This window comes from Limulus polyphemus, unplaced genomic scaffold, assembly GCF_000517525.1.
Source record: "Limulus polyphemus unplaced genomic scaffold, Limulus_polyphemus-2.1.2 Scaffold1401, whole genome shotgun sequence".
NCBI lineage: Eukaryota > Metazoa > Arthropoda > Merostomata > Xiphosura > Limulidae > Limulus > Limulus polyphemus.
The window spans coordinates 14,260-32,360 of NW_013667011.1; the positions used below are offsets into that span (position 1 = coordinate 14,260).

General features: G+C 35.2%; 1 protein-coding gene across 1 annotated transcript in view; it reads left to right on the plus strand.

Moving 5' to 3' along the window:
* Positions 1 to 18,101, plus strand: part of LOC106463415 (cadherin-99C-like) — a 153,988-nt gene that overhangs the window by 5,757 nt on the left and 130,130 nt on the right. The window contains exon 2 of the mRNA XM_013923440.2: positions 9,928 to 9,986. Within this exon, the coding sequence (XP_013778894.2) occupies positions 9,928 to 9,986 (59 nt within the window). The remainder of the gene's footprint in view (positions 1 to 9,927; positions 9,987 to 18,101) is intronic.

Below are 18,101 nucleotides of genomic sequence, written 5' to 3' on the forward strand. Positions count from 1 at the left end.
TGCTTTTTTTATAATTAAAACCCATCTGCCATTTATTTGGCCAACTCACTAAATGATCTAAATCCTTTTGTAAATCAGCAACACCCAAGACCTTAATATCATCTGCAAATTTAAGTAATTTATTGACTATTCCTTCATCTATGTCATTGATGTAAATCAAAAAGGGCAAAGGTCCCAAGGCTGAGCCCTGAGGTGACTCACTTGTGACATTAATCCAGTTTGACTGATCTCCATTTGTAACAATCCTCTGCTTCCTTCCATCCAGCCACTCTTTTTATTCAATTTGCTAACTTATCCTCCACACCTATAGAAATAATTTTTTTAAGAGCCTTTTATGTGGCACCTTGTCAAATGCTTTCTGAAAATCCAGATACACCAAATCTACACCTTTACCCTCATCTACATACGAAGTAGCCTTTTCAAAGAATGTCAAAAGATTTGTAAGGCAAGATTTTCCTATAATGGAACCAAGTTGACTGTCCAATAATATTCTGAATTTTGTTAAATGACTTTGCAAAGCATTTATTAACAGACTTTCCAAGACGTTTCCCACAACTGATGTAAGACTAATGGGTCTATAATTACTGGGAGAATTTTTATCACCTCGTTGGAAAGAGGAGTTACATTAGCTAACTTCCAATCTTCTGCTACCTGCCCACTATTCAAGGACTGACAAAAAATAGTAGTAAGTAGCTCACATATCCAATCTTTAACCTCCTTCAAAACTCTTGGGAGAATATTATCTGGCCCAGGAGCCTTATCATTTTTTAAGCTTCTCAATTTTTTCTTAACCAGCTCAGAATTAATGCAGTCATCTTGTTTGATCTTATTTCCATTTATCAACTGTTCAAGATGTGGAATACTGTTTAAATCTTTGTTAGTAAAATCAAAGAAAAAGCAAAATTTAATAACTCAGCCATCTCATAATCATCAGATACTAATCTTCCTTTATCATCCCTCAAGGGTCCTACTCCATTCTAACATTTTGTTTACTCTTAATGTATTTAAAGAAATCCTTTTTACATTTTCAGCCAAACTTTTCTCAAACATTTTTTTTTATGTCCTAATTTCCTGTTTCACCAACTTTCTTGATCTTCTATAATCTTCTACCATATCATACCAGTCAATTTAAATTTCTTATATTTCTTATTCTTTTCATTAATTTTACCTCTTAAAATTCTTTGTGAGCCAACCTGGTTTTTTACCTGCAGATACCCTTTTATGTTTACCTTGAATGTTTAAACATTTATCTTTAAAAAAGTTTTATGTCTGATCAGTGTCTCCAAGTAACTCAGGTGCTCAATTCACAACAGATAATTCTTGTCCCATCCCTTCAAAATTTGATTTTTTTGAAATTTGTAACCAAAATATCATTATTCCTTATCTCCATATGCAGTACAACAATAAACCTAATAGAGCAATGATCACCCAAATGTTCTTCAACTTCTACCCTCTTGATTATTTGAAGTTAACAATAAATCTAAAATAGCATTGTTTCTAGTAGGTTCCTTGACTACTTGGTGAAGAAATCCATCCTGAACAGTTTCCAAAAACCTTTCTCCCTTATGGTTTGACTCCAGCATTTCCCAATCTATATGCCTGAAATTGAAATCTCCCATAATTATGACTTCATTAACAGCTGAAATCTTAATCCCATTGTAAAGTTTCTTACTAATTTCATCAATATCATTTGGTGATCTGTAACAAATTTCCACTAAAAGCCTTTTCCCTTTATATCCACTAATAGAAACCCAAATGGATTCAATCTCCTTGCTATTTTCTTTGATATCCTCAACTTCAACAGGACGTAACTCACATTTTACATATAAAGCCACTTCTCCCCCCCTCTTTAATAATCTATCCCTATTAGCTAGCCTGTAACCCCGTATTTCAAAGAAATTTCTGTCATCAAAATAATCTATATTTAACCATGTTTCAGTTATTCCCATTATATCAAAATCCTCTATTCCTACCAGTGCTCTAAAGTCATCAATTTTATTTCTTATACTTCTGGCATTACAATAGTAACAATTAAGCCAATCCTTATAACTACTTCTATACTCATTTCCTATGCTAAAACTTTTCTCTGCCTATTATTCTTTTTGCATTTAGTTTTCCAGGCCCTCATCACTGTTTAGTCCTAGTTTAAAACTTCTCTTACAGTTAATAGCCTTAGCAAACAAGCCAGCCCCTACCCTATTTAAATGTAAACCATTCATTCCAAAAAGTTCCCTACTTCTACTGAAATGATTTCACAGATCCAACCAGACAATCTGCTCATCCTTACATACTAACTTAAGCCTAGCATTTAGCCCTGTGACCTACTTATAACTTCATCCACAAAGTTAATTCTGGGCTGTTCCCAAATGTCATTTTATCAAAATTAACTACAAACTTCCTCAGTGGTAAGTAGTCCAACCCTAGTATGCTTTGGTCTTCATTGTCAGCCAAGTATACTTTGTGTCTGTCCTTCATACCCATGAGCTCATTAGTTACCCACACTGGTCCCCACAACCTTGCATAATGTCCTGTCACACCACAGAGCTCCTTTGTGATCCAGCACATTGATACTCACAAAGGTTTGCTGAGATGCAGAATCTATGACAAAGTTGCACTTTTGGCCTTCCAGCTTTCCTGTCATGTAGACATTATGTGTGCTTGCCATTTTATACTTAGCTGTTGGGACTTTCACAATGGGGTTTGGTGGGCGTCCCTGAACACCAACCACTACTGGTCTCCCCAAGGCTGACTTATTGGTAGTATTTTTCTTACATTGGCTCCTCATATGTCCTTGCTCTCCACAGTTCCAACAACCTTTCTGATGACTGTATCAACCTTGGTATCTCTGCACTGGATTAACATAGGATTCGAATTCAAGAGCTCTGGTCATTGCATCCTGCATAGTAGAGGGGTGTGCTTGCTTTACTTGTATTTTCAGTTGTGGACTGTCCAAGGCATCTACAAACTGATCCCTCAGCAACAGCTTAAGGAAATCGGGTAGGCCTTGTGTACCATACTTTCCAAGTCCTGTGCCAGCTCTTGCAGGCTCTCCCCTTTAGCACGGACTCTCGAAGTGAGTATCTATACTCTATGAGTATAGAGGGAGTCACATGCATCACACAATACTATTGGTTAATAGATGATGCATGATGATTTCCATGAGACACACATTGGACTGTACTAATTCCAACATGGGAAGAGCATAAAGAAAATGTTTGCATATAGAGAGCAGCACTGAACAAGAGTAAGTAATCTTGTGAGAGGAGGTAAGTACCTATTGGAAATACATTTTCCGTATAGGAAAATTATAACATTCACCCAGCTCTAGTAATAATCTCTGACTTAAGAGGGCAGCAATGCAGCAGTAATGCAGTTAAATGTTGCCCTATTGGTGAGCAATTTGATTTGTTTAGAAATGAAAGGTGGGTTGAGTTCATTCTCAGTAGCCATCTTCCTATGAAAATCTGGTGTACTGTGACCAATGAAACTCAGTTCTAGGTCAAACCACACAAGGGCACTTCCATAACTGGTCAGTGAAAAATCACTTGCACCTAGTAATGTGACATTAATAATTGTGCAAATAAGATTTTTTGATCTAGGAATCTGTAAATACCAATAGTTTGACTAGTAAACCAAATATCCAATGATAACAGGTTGACAACTGTTGATTACATGAAACTCTTAGTCTTTTGTGTATATTTGTTCAATATGTAAGATGTGTAAATATAAGTGTGCAAATAGAATATCTCATCTTGCCATCTTTCCCTCTGAAAAAAGTTGAAAGAGTGCTCGTTTGTTGTCATTAATTGTCATAAACCTACTGGTTATTTTTGACAATTATAAATTAAAATATAAAAAAGGAAAACTAAAGAATACTATAACAGCTATATGTTATATTTAGCATTTCCATCAATATCAAAATAATTATATGATAAATGTCATATAAAGATCACATTTCTGTTATTAGTATGTATACAGAAATGAAACCCTGGTGGTTAAGGTGCTCAACTCACAATCTGAGGGTTGCACCGTCAAATCCTCGTCACTGAACATGCTTGTCATATATAGTTGTTGACTGGGCTAGCTACCAACTATTGGCTAATTTGCTCGGACTAAGGTCGAAATGGAAAAAATAGATGCATACATATGTATATCCTTCTGCTCCTCTGATTAGCCCATTTAGTATTTACTGGATGATTTTGAAAATCTTTGACTTTCCATAACTTTCATATATGTCTATTCATTATCTTTTTTGCCCCATAGTAATTACTTTATCATAGCCTTCTGCTTAGCTCAACTATTAGTGCTAACCAACATCAACCAGAGTTATAACCTTGACCAGTAAATATAATATTTGTTTTTGCTTCTGCCACTAAAACATCTTATTTTCAGAAATGGCAACCAACAAAATGATGATAATTTTCATTAAAGATATGATAAAAGACATAAAGTTGGGATTTTGAGTTGTTTTCTTTGTTTGGAAGAAAAAACTGAAAAATATATTCAGTGTTAGATATTCAAAACTGTTTAATGTTAATGTGAGTGTTATGATTTAAATACTTTAAGTATAGCACAAATATTAAATTTACTTATTTTTACAAGCAATAGTTTATCGCAGGTTTGTTTATGTAGTTGCGTACGAATTGTAGGATGTGTGGTTCCATTGTTGTGAATTGGTAGTTGTTGTATTATTGCATCATGTTACTGTAACCTTCTAAGTTTTCTCTTTGTTTTGATTGAGTATTATTACATCATAATATCGTAGTGTGTAGAAAATTCTGGGCCTCAGTTAGGCTATCGATAAATATGTATACAAAATGTAGTTCAAGTAAGTTCAAGACAAAGTGAGTTGTATAGAAAGCTAGTAAGAGATATAGTCCAATAGATTTAGACTGCATGTTTGTGAGTTTAGCCATAAAGAGAGTGTATCAGTGATTTAAAAATGTAATTATTGCAGATTATATATTAACAACAGAGTAGAGAAGCATAATGTGTCTTGTTAATTGTATTATAAAGTAACTGAACAAACCTGTGTGGACTCTTGATAAAGAGACAATTATTTAAAGCTCTGGATACAACTGTGGTGATTAACTGTGTGATGAACATTTTTATATGCATTTGGCTTGTTTTAATATATATATATTATTTTAAAACAATTGGACTGTGTGCTGTTTGATGATTGTTGAAATTTATCGTGAACAAGTCAGAGACACCTACTGTAAAGAATCTGGCCCATGCACATACATAGAAAACCTAAAATACGGCTCAAAATACTTTATGAACTTCCTCTACAAGAGAAACCACATAAAAACAACAGTAACTGGTTTCAGTTTGTCTGTCAGTTTATTCACCATAACACTCGCGAAGCTCTAATATAGTAAATGATTATCAAAGTCAAACTGAATTATCAGTATATTCAAATAGACCCAAAGTAATGCTAAACATAACTTTATTGCTTACTTTGAATGTATGGATTATCTGTGGAATGGCTAGTTAACCCTCAATACTATATAAGAAAAGTATATTGAAGAAACTTGGCTATTTTAGTGAGTTAGTTATCTCACTAACCTAAAGATATTGTAAAGTCTACCAGCTCAAGTCCACGTCGCTCAAGGTCACTCACAGTGAAAAAGGTTGTATACAACTGACCATTAGTTCATATATTATTGAACTTGTGGCTGGTTAGTGTACAGTGTAAGGAGGTGCTTGCTGTCTATGGGAAACATACAAGTTTCTCCCATGCACATTCTGTGACACATACACTGATTATTAATATTTACTATTTCAGTGTATTTTATAGAAACTGGAGGATACATCAAAATATGTTGTTCATATTTATATGTTTTACTGGGAAATGGAACAACACAAATACAATTTATTAACTATTCATCAGTAATGAACTTTTTAAAGTTTATTTATTCTCCAATGACCCCTTTCAGGGTATGAGATATGTACCAGTGGCTCAGTGGTATGTCTGCAGACTTATACTGCTAGAAATCAGGCTTGAATACCTGTGGTGGGCATAGCACTGACAGCTCATTGTGTAGCTTTGTGCTTAACTACACAAAACAAACAAACGAATAATTCAGAGCATAAGAATACATTACTGTTTCGTCTGTACTTTTGTAACTGAACAATTTACTTAAGAGTATTTGATCTTTGTTTTCCTTTCAGCATTAGATGTTTTTGAAAATACTGCCGTAAGAATAATACATGTAAGCTATAAGATGTGTGACATACTATTCTTGATTCCAAGTGGATTTGGAGGGTATTATATATTGTACACAAGGTTAATGCAGCTGGTATGTTTATGGCCCCCAGTGTCATCTCTCCCCAACATTTTGTGTGATGTCAACATTCTAGAATGCTTTAAGAAGAACACTGTAACATCAGAGCAGGTGCAATGGCCCCTGACTTACATATAGACCCACATATGAGGTTTTGGTCTTTAGCCTTTCTGTTGAAACAATCACTGACAATACTGACTGTATTTCTAACAAACATTTGCTGTCAACCTTTACTATCAGTCTATCATATTCTAATAAGATATTTTTGACTTTTTCAAAGTCACAATTACAGCCATATTATATTTTAAAGTCGTGTTTAGGTGACTGGAAAACATTGTTTTCTAAGATTGTAAATTAATGTGTTTTTACAACTACAATCTGTTTAGAACACTTATATATCACTATTGTTTTAAGTACTTTCCTGATTAATGTTGTAAACAAAGTTCATATACCTTGCTTTACAATACACTACTAAACAGTATTTTGCGTTATTGAAGTTCAATTATGTAATTAGTCACATGTACTAAAAATACTTTAGTGAAAATCTGTATAGAAATAAGGAAGAGTTGACCTTGAGACGAAAATCTTCTGAATGTAATTGTGTAGTGAAAATGTGAAGGAAGTGTAGCATTATTCTTATCAGCCTTTGATTAATTTTGATGTTGCTACCAAATATAATGACATAATTATTGAACTAATAAAGAACAGGATCATATGGTAGCATATATAAGGCATGCTGAAAATTGCAGAACATTAATTTATGGATTGATGCAAATACTAGAAGCTTATACTTGCATTCATGTTATATTTATAGCCATTTTCTACAATTGTACATTTCATAAAATGTGGGCACATTGTTATGACATTTTTTTATTTATTGTAATACAATGACAGTGTAAACATACATACAGACAACAAATTAGCTGTGTGTTCATTGATACTATTATTTCAGGTGCACCAAGAAATATGACTTTTGTCACACCTGCAATATTTGTTGTTTTATAATGATTACTTTTTTTATTATTGGTCACAATATGTATTTTTTACCACCTCTACTTCCACGATCTCTGTTAAATTTATAAGGATTATTGACAGTTATCAATTTATAATGATTCTAATATAAAACATTTTACATAAATGTCAGTTCATTTTCCAATAAAGCATTCTATTCCAAAGATTATGATATTCAAAACAAGATAGTTTGCAAAATGAAATATAAAAATTTGGTAACATATCAGTGCTATTATATTAAAATCATAGACTTATTCACAGAGAAGCATATGCCAAATATTATGGCTATACATCAAGCCACTTGGAAATGATAATGGAATTACAGTCATGATTTTTACAAACTTCAGGATGCCCTTTTTATTTCAAAGAATTTAATGCTCTATCAAAATATATATGACATATTACATATGGTGCTTAGTACCATTTACAAAATAACTTTAGTTAAAGTCGATTTTCATATAATGATGGAAAGTCGTACTTTTAAAGCTTGAAGTTATGTTCTCTTGGTGTTGAGAAGGACCTTCTACAGATTCTGGTTGAAGTAGTAACACTTCCATATATATATATATATATATATATATATATATATATATGCTGATTGTTTGATATAAGTACTGTTCTTACGATTCAGATTACCATAGATACTCAAATCTAGTCTGTTTGTCTCCTCAACTTTGGGTTACATGAACAACAACATTAAGTTCAGAGTTGCCTCTAATATCAGATTTGTGTAATAGTTTGAATATAATAACTTAAGCTGTGGTATAAAATGACTAGGACCTAAAAATAATATGAAAAGTTGTTATTATTACACTTGCTATTCATATAGCTGCCCTACTCTCATTAGTTTCTCCATATATCTATATCAAACTTCTTAGTCAGCAGGAAATATACTATTTGTACATCGTGGTTCATCATCTTAGTATGTCACATGTTTATAGTACTTCATACTTCTCTTCAAAGAGAACAAACCAATAATAAATGCATTGTACAAAGTTAAACTCAATGCCAATCATCATCTGTATGAATGTTGAGTTATTAAATTATAATATCATGCTTGTACTATTACTGTAAGCCTTGTAAAAAAAGATTCTTCACAATAGAAGTAGTAAGTTGCAAGTATTAATTAATATACATATAGTTTACTATGCAGTTAACGTGTGAGAAAGTGATGATGAATGAGGTGTAGTGTGGTGGATATTATTTGCCTACAGGTGGCCACATCTGAAAGAAAAAATAATGCTAGATTGATTCAAGAGCAGACTACCTGTTTTTACTAAAGCAGATTCACAATTAAAGAGATATTGTATAAGTTTGTTGGTTTCATAGTATTTCTTTGTTGCATGACCAATATACTTTCTGATCGTAAGCATTCTTTTTTTTTGTAATTTAAAGGTTATTATTTTTCCAAAAAGAAAGCCTACATCAATTACAATCAAAACTATTATTGAACTACATATACTGTCATTTCTAACATAACTAGCTGTGAACATTGTAGGTGATGCAGATACACTTGACAGGTTAGATACCTAAAACATTGAAAAAAATTAATTGGATGAAAAAAAAGAAAAACGTTTTGCAATTGAAAATATTTTAAGTAGTAGTCATAATATAATTTATATTTAATCTATATATCTTACAGTAAAAGATGATCAAGCAATATGTTATGACCTTTGAAATCAAAATTGGATGACAGTTGTCACACTCGCAGTATGTACAGAGAGTTTTTGTTTTGCTTAAGTTGAATATTTTTCTATATGGAATAAATGCTAAAAATCTAAATTTAAGAATATGCTGAAATACAACACTTAGAAAACATTACTTGCATATGAGGAACATGAACTTGGAATTTAATTTGTATATATTTGTGTATAAACTACCCGAGAAGGGTGAAATATCTTACTAATTTGGCATTGATTTGATTTATCAAACAGAAAAAGAACAGCATTTTTTTTCTAGTTTGTTGTACAGAGTTGGAAAGGGTTCAAGGGAGGGCTATTAGAATGGTGCCTAGGAAGAAGGGGTTGTCATATGAGGAGAGGTTAAGATCTCTGAAATTGTTTTCTCTTAAAAAAAAAGAAAACCTAGAGATGATTTGATTGAGGTGTTTAAGATTGTAAAGGGAATTGATAGTGTTGATGCATCATCTTTTTTCCATACTTAATGGCGAGAATAGTAGAACTAGGGGACACAAATATAAATTTTGGGTAGGTAGAAGTCATCTTCAGCTAAGATAGTTTTATTTTTCTAACAGGGTGGTTGGCCTCTGGGATGGGTTGCCTTTGGATGTTATGGAGGCAGTAAATTTAAATAAGTTTAAGAGAAAGCTTGATAATTATATGAATGATAAGGGCTGGCTTTTTTTATATTTATTTATTTAATAGTCTTAGTTTATTTTAGAGGATGGGGCAGCCAAGATGCCCCAATAGGTCACTTGTTGGCTCTAAACATTGTTATATTATAATTTAGTGTTGAATATGTATGACAGATAAAACTACTGCATAACACTATAATCACCGGTATGTTTGTTGTGATCTTAACATAGTATGGTACAAATTTGTACTAATAGAATATCTACTTTCTATTGCATGTACAATTCAGGTTGTTCCTTAAAATTTATTCCAAATAGGCTAAAGATGAAGATATTGGACTGAATGGAGAATTGTCTTATTCAGTATCTGAAAAAAGGTATGTTTTTTCTGTATTTTATGTAGATAAACACAGATATTTTTTAAGGGTGTCATTTTATTACTTATGCATATGTAAACATTTTATGCAAACCTTAGGAAAAGTATCTAGGTAACTTAGAAAAAAATACACAATAATGTAAACAAATGAGACATGCTTAGAGTATCTGAACGAACTAAATATGGACATCGTGATATTTGCATTCACTTTCAAAAATCAGATAAAAATTATCATACAACAATCATATATACTATGTTTTAAATTTTAACCTTAAGATTAAAAAATGATAACATAACACACATTGAAATCAAGTGAGGAGATATGTTCTTATCCATATCTTACATTATGAACTGGAGAAACTATGTTTCTTGTATTCATATCTGTAATTAATTCTGTTCTGACTCTTCTTTTGTATCATAATTATTAATTCTCTTTTATATCTGAATTATAATGGATTTTTAGTGGTACTGGATCTATGACAAATGTCATATTGCCTGTCTGGTTTTCCTTCTCACAATGTTTTAATAGAATACTTTCTTCATTGTAACATCCAACTAAAACCTCCATTCAAGAGTGATGAAAGTATACTTACTAATCTGCATGAAGTGAATATGTATATAAATTTACATCTTGAGCATGTCTCCTTTGCACTTTGAAGTAAACATGCTTCAAACTGAATACCCAAAAAGTTGTTCTTTCCTTTATTTATTGATTTATGGCTGAAATAATAATTAAAACATTATTTTTGTTTTCAAATTCACAGTTTATGATAGTATGTTTGAAAAATAAATTTCTCATTAATTTGTATTAAATTTGAAAGCATGATTAACTCTTTATCTCTGGAGCAAAAATGGCTGCAAGAAAGTAGCCACAATTTCTTCTTCCAAAACATACTTACCATCCACTGACACTCAGGGTTCTCATCCTTGCCCATCTAAGCATTGGTCTGAGTTTTTCCCACTTGCTCCAGTCTATTAACATTATTTTTGTTTTCAAATACACAGTTTATGATAGTATGTTTAAAAAATAAATTTCCCATTAATTTGTATTAAATTTTAAAGCATGATTAACTCTTTATCTCTGGAGCAAAAATGGCTGCAAGAAAGTAGCCACAATTTTTTCTTCCAAAACATACTTACCATCTGCTGACACTTAGGGTTTTCATTTGGTCTGATTTTTTATCACTTGCTCCAGTCTATTATATCCCGCTCAGTTGCTCTTGGCGATATATCTTCTAATACGCCAATGCGCCCTCTATCCTGGTACTGTATATAAGCACCTCATTTAGATAATTTTGTCACTTTTACTCGACAAAGTGTTTAGCCACGGGTTTCTCTTCACAAATGCTGCGATAATTAATATACTTGGTTGCGATTTTCTCATCTTCTAGTGGCTTTCTGTATAAATTATACTTAATAATTGCCAATAAAAAAAAATTAGGGACCAGCCGTTTCAGGCATGAATTCACAGGTTACTGTTCCTGCATGAAGGATAATCAGCACTCATGTATTCCACCTTTGTTATCTAGCATCTCTCAAAGGTCAGGGGGAGTCACTCTGTATGTGATCTTACTAATTGTGAGATCAAGACATATATTTGGTCTCAGGGCATATCTCCAAGGCTGCAGGGGGTTCTGAGGCTGTTTTTGTCAGTGATCCAGGACATTCTGGAGAGAATTTGGACCCTTTTTCCGGCACCTTTGTTTACTAGGTCGGCTTCTCAGGAGACCAATTTGAATCAACTATCTCCAGCTCCATTTCTTGAGTTATTCAGTCGGGTTTACTAGGTTTGGAGGCTTTCTCTGGTTGCCTTTGAATCTACTCCTTTCTTGATGGCTGAAAGTTCTGAGGGTAAGTGGTAAGAGGTAAGTTAGTTTTTCCTCCTTTACCTAAAATTGCTGTTCATGCTGAGAGATGTACTGCTCTATTGCATGACGGGATAGATATAACTTGCCTCTAATTTGTCTGAATAGCATGCTTTGACTTACCACTGCCAGTATGTTTCGATTCCACAGACTAGATCCTCTTTTGGATATGTGGGGTTCCAGAGTAGACCCTGTGATAACTTTGAACAGATCATAATTTTTCGGATTCGTTTGACCCTCACTTTCAGTTTGGTCTGAGAAATATTGCTCCCCCCAAAAAAAAATTGTCAGAAGCCTATCAGTGGTTAATTTTTTTTATCCATTGATGTTCATGGGCATACCAGAGGCATTGGAATCACGAATTTGTGTCACTCATTTGCTTTTTTCTTTGTTGTTGTTGACCTCTAGACTTTCTTTGGCTCCTGCTGGAAGTCATGGCGTGACCGCTCGTCATGTGTCTCAGCCGCTGGCTTCTGTTCCTTGCTCTATTTATACTCAGAATATATTCTATCCTTAGTTTCAAGGCTTTTCTGCTCAGAGAGACAATCGCCAATGCAGTTGGTGACAACTTTAGATGGGTGGGGTCTGTTGGAGTGAGGTTACAACAATTGAAGGACACGTGGAATTCCTTCACCACAGATCCATGGATACTTCAGGTTCCGACATCAGGGATGGTCAGTCTGTTAACTTCACCTCCATTATCCTCCCAACCTGTGGTATTTCCAACCCCAATATACCAGTGGAGTGTGGATTTTTGTTCCAAGGCTATTAGAGAGTTATTGGTCAAGGGAGTGGTTGTGAGAGTCGATCCTATTCTTCCTGGATTTTATTCCCATTTATTTGTTGTGCCCAAAAAATGGGAGATTGGCGGCCGATCGTTGATCTTACTCATCTCAACCACTTCTTGGATCCTCCCAGGTTCACATTAGAGTCCTTTCTCAACCTATGTTAGCATTTTAAACCAGGTCTGTGGATGGCCAAGTTTTATGTCGCTGATGAATTTCTCCACATTCTCATAGCGTGGTAATTCCATCATTATCTACATTTCATGTACAGGGGTCAGGTTCTGCAGTTCAGAGATCTATCCTTTTGCTTAACATCCGCACCATATGTCTTCTGTAGAGTCATACAGGTTTTTCTTGTCACCTTCATAATTTGGGCCTGGGAACATTTCATTATCTCGATGACTGGTTACTTCAGGAACCATCTCGTCATTTGGTAGAACAACATGGCCAGATTCTCCCTTCAGAAACCACCGAGGCTGGCTTTCGTGTCAAAGCCAAGAAATCCATTCTCTTGCTGACTTAAAATATTGTCCCCCTGAGTGTCTTTTTCAACATGTTTTAAGCTGGGCTCAGCCACCTGCCATCCAGCTCCAGGCTATGGAATGGGCAGTCAGGCTCTTACTTACGTGAATGGTTTTATCTGTTTTGGGGGATGTGGGCAACATCTTAGATCTTGAGTGGTGGTTGGATCAGATCAACACTACGATCATAGTTCCTATACTGACCCCTGGTCTCGAGTTTCATCTTTTCACATTTGCCTCACTTCAGGGATAGGGTGCATATATTGAAGGTCAGGAATTCCAGGGTATATGGTTGGAAGACGAATCTTCCTTCCACATTAATAATTTAGCACTTCTTGCTGTCCAACAGGCAATGGTTCAAGGTCTAGATCTGTTGCATGGGAAAGTTGTCATGATTCATTCCATCAATTCCATGGTGGTCTTCTTAAATTTCCTGTCATGGGGGCATGCATTCTCAGGATCTTTGTTTTCGAACTTTGGATATTTCTCTACTGGGCTCACTCCCAGTGTATCAGCCTTCTTGTTTGTCACGTTCCAGAGTTGATGAATTTCATAGCCAATCACCTGTCTCAGCCCAATCAAATTTTCCTGACCTAATAGATGCTCCTTGTGAGGTGTTCCAATGGATTTGCTCTCAGTTCAGGACTCTGATGATCGATGCATTTGCCACTCATAGCAACTATTAACTACAGGCGTTTTTGGTCCCCGGTACCTCAACTTTGGGCCTTGGCAGTAGATGGATTCACCCCAGATTGGATAGGATTGCACTTCTATGCCTTTCCCCTAATTCATCTGTTACCCAGAGTTCTGACTATGATTTGATCCTCTACTTGAGAGCTGTTGGTAGCATCAGATTGTCCATCCCATCCATGGTTTCCTCTTCTACAGTATCTTCAAGAGGGTCCACCTCTGCCTCTTCCTTTTTGGCTATCTCTGTTAAGGCTACCTCAATCCATCATTCTACACCTAAACTTTTCCAAGCTCAAACTTCATGTATAAAAGTTATGCAGTCCTTTGCATGACATCGGGGTTTAAACTCTGAAGTTGCCTTGTATGTGTCTCAATCTATTCATAGACCTACAATGGCCATTTATCAATGGAAATGGCACACTTATAGCCAATGGTGTCTCACAAGGAAAATGAACCCACTTTACTCAAACATGCACATCATATCTCGTTTTTTGACCTGTTTTTTTTTACTCTGGTCTAGCTCTGTCTACTGTTACTTTAGATAAGTCATATTTATCAACTACATTTCGTTATTTTAAACATTGGAAAGTTTTGACTCTCCAGTGCTATCCAGCCTTCTCCAATCATTTAGAGTCCTTTTTCCCAAATGGCCTTTTCAATTACATTACCCAACTGGGTGGTATTTCATGCTTTGTTTCAACATCCATTCAAGCCTTTAGCCTTGTGTACCATGTATCACCTTTCCCGTAATGGATATTTTTTGTTGCTGCTGGCATGTGGATGTCATAGGTTGGAGTTGTTTGTACCACATGTGCACAAAACTCTTTAGCATTCCACTTCAATCCTGCTATACCCTGAGAGATCCTTTCTTTCTTAGACTATGGCAGCCAGGGAAGGGGATAAATCCTTTTCACCAGTTCTTTTGCCAGCCATTTCACACCTCTATAACCAGTCAGACACTGATCATTTGTTATGTCTTGTCAGATCCCAGAGGTGTTATGTGTCTTGCACTAACTCCTTTCAAGGTGATGGAACTCGACTCTTTATTCATTGGGATCTTTCAGTTTCACGAGATTTCTCCCCAATTACTTTGATTAAGTGGCTCTGGAAATATCCATATTGTTTATTATGTCTCCTTTACAGATGAGGAAACTTCTGAGAGTCACATTTGAATTACCTGCCAGAGGATATCATACGAGCTGATATGTGGCCTTCTCCCAATACTTTTTTCTCACATTCTTTATACAATCTTGCAGTTTCTTTTTCTGAGGGTTTTCGACTACTCCTCTATCACTATTTTGACAACATCTGCTAGATTATAATGAGAAGTGAGTATTTTTGTCCTCCTCTTGTCTCTCTACTTTCCAGGGTCCCTTACCCCTTTTTTTTCACTGGATCCCACTATGTGGCGAGTGTTGTCCAGACAGGTGTGTTTTTATCACTCCAATTCTGCACTAGCAAACAATTTCACTATACTTACTCTGTCTGCAACAAACTCTATAGAAATGAGGTGTTCCACAAGACCATCTAGTTGCTCATTAGATTGTATTGTCATATTATTCTGGACCACCACTCATGGACTATCTTGAGTAAAGCTAAAAGGGATCCTGCCTATTCCTGCCAATCATCAGATTGAAAAAATTGGGGTCGGCTTGCTTTTAAAAATTTAGGGAACTTGGTTCACCTATTGCACTGTTTCTAGAGCACTATTCCCCAGGACTCCCCAGTGTGCATTACCCCCAGATTCTACTAGTGGAGCTAGGGAGTCCTTACCACTTTCAGTTTCCAGTCACTGGAGTGGTGGATGGAGGCTTTCCCTCCAGAGTGTTTTAATGAATTCCTACACTCTTGGAGAAGAGTGCAAAGTTGCAGGCCCACCTACCTGGGTCACTGGATGTTTTTCCCAGATTTTGGTAGGAGTGGCACCAGCCTCCATGGGAGACTACTTGTAATAATAGTTCAGATTTGATGCTAAGCTATCTGGTTGGGGTGTGCATGGCCCTTCTTCTTTATCAGTATCACTTTAGTATATTGTTCATGGAAGAAGGTCTACTATCTCCTTCGAATTCCAAATGCAGTGTGGTCCCATCCTAGGTCCTTGGTTTAGAACTCAGTTGGGGAGTGAGGATGAATGTTCATAATGCCAGACTGGATGAGTTTTGTTCCTTTGTTTGAGTAAAGCATACACGATTCTGTCATTCTGGGCCTGAGGTGTTGCCTCTTGGACTTCTTCAGGTGGAGGAGAAATTTTGTACACTTTGGTATTGCTTACTTTCTCATCATGATTCTGGTAGCTCAGAATGCATCACTCTATGGCTACAGGTTGGAATCCAATCATATCTACATATAACATTGCAGTCCAACTGCCATAGCCACCAATGTAGGATATAGGGACAAAGACCCTTAATTCCAACCACGAGTTGTGGAGCCTCAGATATCTGGTTGGGGCTGGCCTATAATGATGATTTCTCATGTACTATTCCACCCTTGATACAGGAACTAAGTTCCAGGTAAAGACCATACCTATTATAGATGTAGTGCAGTTTTCTCACTCAGTTACCACTCTTATCTTGATACATCCCTGATATATGCAGTTGCTTTCTGTATGGATAATGCCCTCACTGGCCCCTTCACCTTTTCAGTGTGAGATTCTAGCTATAAGAGCCAGTGGATGGTAAATATGTTTTGGAAGTTAACATTTTCCTAAATTGAAAATGTATTTCCAATAATGCTCACGTCTGCTGACACACTCCCACCTTTCTTCTGCACTAAGAGCTGGTTATACAGACTGGGATGGTGTAAGTCTCAAAAAAGCAATAAAATTATCTGAATGAGGTGCTTATATACAGTATCAGGATAGAGGGTGCACTGACATAGGTGGAGAGTATATCGCAAAGGGATAAAGACTGGAGCAAGCAAGAAAAAATCAGACCAATGCTTAAATGGGTAAAGATGGAAACCCTAACAGTCGAGGAATAGCTATAAGTGTCAGCGGAGGTAAATGTTATTCAAAATACATTTTCAATTTAGCAAAATGTTAATGTCAAGAAAAGCTTTGAGGAAATCCAGTGGTGAATGGCTTTCATCCAAATCCAGCTTCACGTTTCATTGTGGCTCATGGAAAGAGAAGTTCACATCAGTCTCTCTTTTTCCAACTACTCTCCATGCTACTTCATCTTCACCATTCTCACAATCTACTCCTGCTCCTAAAACTGTCCTCTTGTTAGGTCTCGATTTAGACCCAGCTTTTATTTTCCTCATAGTAGTAACACAGGTCTTTCCCTTGCTTTTACCCATTCTCACACCTGAAGAGCCTGCCACAAGACTCTCCTATCTCGCACTTTCACTAGATCTATCCAAGTCAGATTTCTCTCTTTCAAAATCATCATCATCAAGATCACTGGGAATAAAATCATTTTCCTGGCTCAGAAGTTCCTCAAATAACTTCCTAGCTTGCTCAGAGGTAAAGCGATAATGCCTACCAGAAGTAATGGGCATGGTCATTTTCTTTGTTTCAAAATAGGGGATTAAAACGTGTAAATTGCTGAAAACACGTCTTTCTTCTATCAAATTGATGCTCAGATTGTATATATAAATCATTCAAAATGTGAGAATGATCATGAAACAGAACAAGAACTACAAGCCGATATATCAGCTGCTTGGAGACAGAGAGTTAAGTATTTAAAAACCTTAATCATCCTGTAATATAAATTGCAAGCATGATTAGGGTTTTTAAATACTCTATAAAATGGTTGTAAGTTTTTTTATCTGTTTCGCATTATTAAATTTTGTAATCTTTAGTGATAATACATATACTTTCAACCATAGCTTTATGTTTTGTATTTCATTTGAAATTAACATTATTGTTGTATACTAGACTTTTCACTGTATCATAACATTCTCCACCATCACACAGAAACTTGTACAAAAAAGTTCAAAGTTACATTTGTTATACAAAATACAGTGAAAAATTCAATGCTATATAAAATAGGTTTGGGTACACTGATTGCATTATCTCTTAAAGTTAACAGAGTCTATATTTTTAGGAAACTTGTGATATTTCTAAACTGATATCATTTAAATAATATAATAAAAACTATTTGTATAAAAATGTATTCAGTTTGTCCAAAATAACCCTGATTTATATACACCTGGAAAAAAGTTAAGCACCCCCGTGTTTTTTTCAAGTGATTCAGATTCGACGTTCTTGTGACTGATTATAAATTACCATTCAATCTAAACGTGTTTATCAAAT